At 47.4% G+C, this 2,593-nt stretch overlaps 1 protein-coding gene across 2 annotated transcripts; it reads right to left on the bottom strand.

The window, feature by feature from the left end:
• Positions 1–264: 264 nt before the first annotated feature.
• Positions 265–2,383, bottom strand: LOC119767552 (FGFR1 oncogene partner 2 homolog). Of its 2 annotated transcripts, none has more exons than XM_038256401.1 (2): positions 2,013–2,383; positions 265–1,771 (listed from the first exon to the last, which is right to left on the bottom strand). In XM_038256401.1, exon 2 carries the CDS (start codon positions 1,739–1,741, stop codon positions 902–904), a length of 840 nt encoding a protein of 279 aa, XP_038112329.1. In that variant the 5' UTR covers positions 1,742–1,771; positions 2,013–2,383; the 3' UTR covers positions 265–901. The 2 variants fall into 2 exon arrangements, with proteins under 2 accessions (XP_038112329.1, XP_038112330.1); XM_038256402.1 differs by having other exon boundaries at positions 2,069–2,383.
• Between the last annotated feature and the right edge of the window lie 210 nt (positions 2,384–2,593).

Raw genomic sequence — 2,593 nt, 5'->3', positions numbered from 1 at the left:
GAATTGAACACTTTTGTCTTTTTCATATATCCGTGAGCCACGCTAATGGACAGCTATCAAATTTGTATGGAAAATTTTATGGACATACTAATGATGCAAAATGGCTTCTTTGGGCATACCGAAGGCACCAAAAAAGTTTCAGTCGGATTAAAAAATACAAAAATAATTAAAATTCTAAAAAAAAATACCGATTTCGTAGAGAATTGCTCAGGTACAAGCTGCAATTTTTCACGGAATTTCCCAAAATGAAACAAGCCAACCTCAAGTATGCATATTTTCCTAAACGTTATTTCTTTATTTGATTATTTGACGACAGGTAGTGGGTTACAATAAAATCTAATTAAAAAGAAGATGAAAAAAAAGGTAATCGGCACAAACACTGGAACACGCTCTCAGCTTGAATTTCATTGCTTTTTTTTCGCACGCACAATTTGCCATCATCTGTACCGTTTGTGAGGAGCCAAAACTATAGCGAATTAACAAATACAAAAAACTAGAATGCAAAAATGCTCGAGAGTGCACGTCAAAAATGTGGGTTTTGATTTTTGTTTAATGTGTTTGTGGGGTGGGATGTGATGTGGGTGGGTGGGTTCATGGAGGTGCTCGCTAAAAAGTTTCAACTTATAATGCTTCTTATCTTTTTTTTGTCTCAATTTTCTAACACAAAACCTATTCTCTACCAAGGCGTAATCGTGCACGTGTGTGGGTTAGTGTGGGTGAGTCGTTGAATTGGATGATTTTGAAACGTTTAAAACTTTCGCGCGATTAAATTACTGTGAATGATATCGGTCCCCCTTTTCGTTCGAGTTGATCCGTGCGCGGGTTTCCCGCAAAGTTACAGCAAAGCCGATTGGCAGCAGAAGAAGACCGAGGACACCTGGCCGTTGTCGTCGGAATCACGTCACGAGAGGGGACTACTGGAGCTGGTGGCCGTCGCGGAGGCCGACGCCGCAGCAGCGGCCGCGGCGGCAGCAGCTTTCGACGAGGCCGGGCTGACCTTGATCGTGCCCGTGTTGGAGGTCGAGCTGAAGTGGTGCGTGGGCGTTTCGGCGGACGTGGTCGTGGCCGTTTCGGGTTCGGTTTTTGGAGTTGTTACGGCCGGTGGCGGATCGCTCGGTTCGCCGTCGGTTTGGGTTGACTTGTCGTCGACTAGGATTTTCTGCCCGTTGGAACCGTACTTGTGGGAGATTTCCAGCAGCTCGCGGAGCCCCTTGTTTTCGGTGATGAGCTTGCTCAGGAACTCCTGCTCCTGGTGGAACTTTTCCTCGTCCATTTGCGAGGCTCGCTGCATGACGGCGGCCATTTCCTGGATCTTTTGCGTCTGCTGGCGGATCACCTCGTCCTTGCGCTCCGTAAACTGCTGATGCTTGCTGAACGCCTCCACAAAGTTGACCTTCGTGTTGAGGATCTTGCTCTGCGTGTGCTCCCGGTACTTGGACATGATATGTTCCAGCGCGTGCTGATGGTCCTCGAGGGCGGCCTTCAACAGCCGGTTCTCCTGCTGGATCTCCCGAATCTGCGGGTTCTCCTGGTGAATGATGGTGATGAGTTGGTTGTTGGAGCGTTCGCGGGCCAGCTTGTTCAGAATGTCAATATCATCCTGGAACTGGCGCATCGATTCGATCTGCTTGTTGACCGATTCGGACTCGAGCAGCAGCGAATCGCCCAGCGCCTCGCGGTCCTTGAGCCTATTCGCGATCCGCTTCGCGTCCAGAATAATCTGCTCAAACGTTACGGACATTTCGCGCTGCTACTTGAACAAGTTTGTTATCTAAAATGAAAGAGAATTGGGTGAGTTGTTTTTGTTACGATCGGTTCTTGTTCCGACATGGTCCCATGCGCCCGAGAACAATATTCGCGCTCAGTCGAGCATTGAACATAACATAAAGCGAGCATTGTGCAATGCTGCTGGGAGGAACATAGAAAAAGGTTACATACTAGGGGAAGCGAACCTATCTTCAACCTTCTGTGTTTTCTTAAACCTCAAGCACCACTAACCCTAGTGCCAATACCTAAAATATGTTCTCCGCGCCTCAAAAGACCGCGTCCGTGTGGTGGGACCAATTTCCGGAACAACAATTCTGCACTGCAAGCGATCCGGTCCAAATTTACATTCTTTTCACTTGCGACCCCCTTTTTTCCACAGACTGCGCCTTTGTCCACGACGGCTGATTTGGGGTTTTCCGCGATATCGGGGACACGCTTTTCACGAAACAATATCACAATCGCAGGGGGATTTCACCGAAAAAGAAGTTCAACTTGCTTTTCGTGCGTTTCGGTGCGAATTTAAACCCGAAATTGCGGAATTTTCCAGCTGACTGGCTGGTTTGGTTGGTGGCCCCGAGCAAGGAATTTGCGACTTTGACGACGACGGGTTGAGATTTTGGCTGGCATTCTCCTTTGCGCTGACAGTTCGTGGCCACCAGGGCGCGCGTTGAAAGAAGGGGGAAGGAAATGTTTCAGGGTGGTATGCAGCGAGTCGTATTGTTAAATATAATAATTTTTGTGGAGTTTCTTTTTGAAACGTTTCATAGGTGTTTTTACATGCAATGTCGATGAAACGTTTAGCGGGTAAAGTTTTTCTTTGTTCAAA

The sequence above is a fragment of the Culex quinquefasciatus genome, chromosome 2, assembly GCF_015732765.1.
Source record: "Culex quinquefasciatus strain JHB chromosome 2, VPISU_Cqui_1.0_pri_paternal, whole genome shotgun sequence".
Lineage (NCBI taxonomy): Eukaryota > Metazoa > Arthropoda > Insecta > Diptera > Culicidae > Culex > Culex quinquefasciatus.
This window is presented reverse-complemented; position numbering and strand designations above follow the sequence as displayed.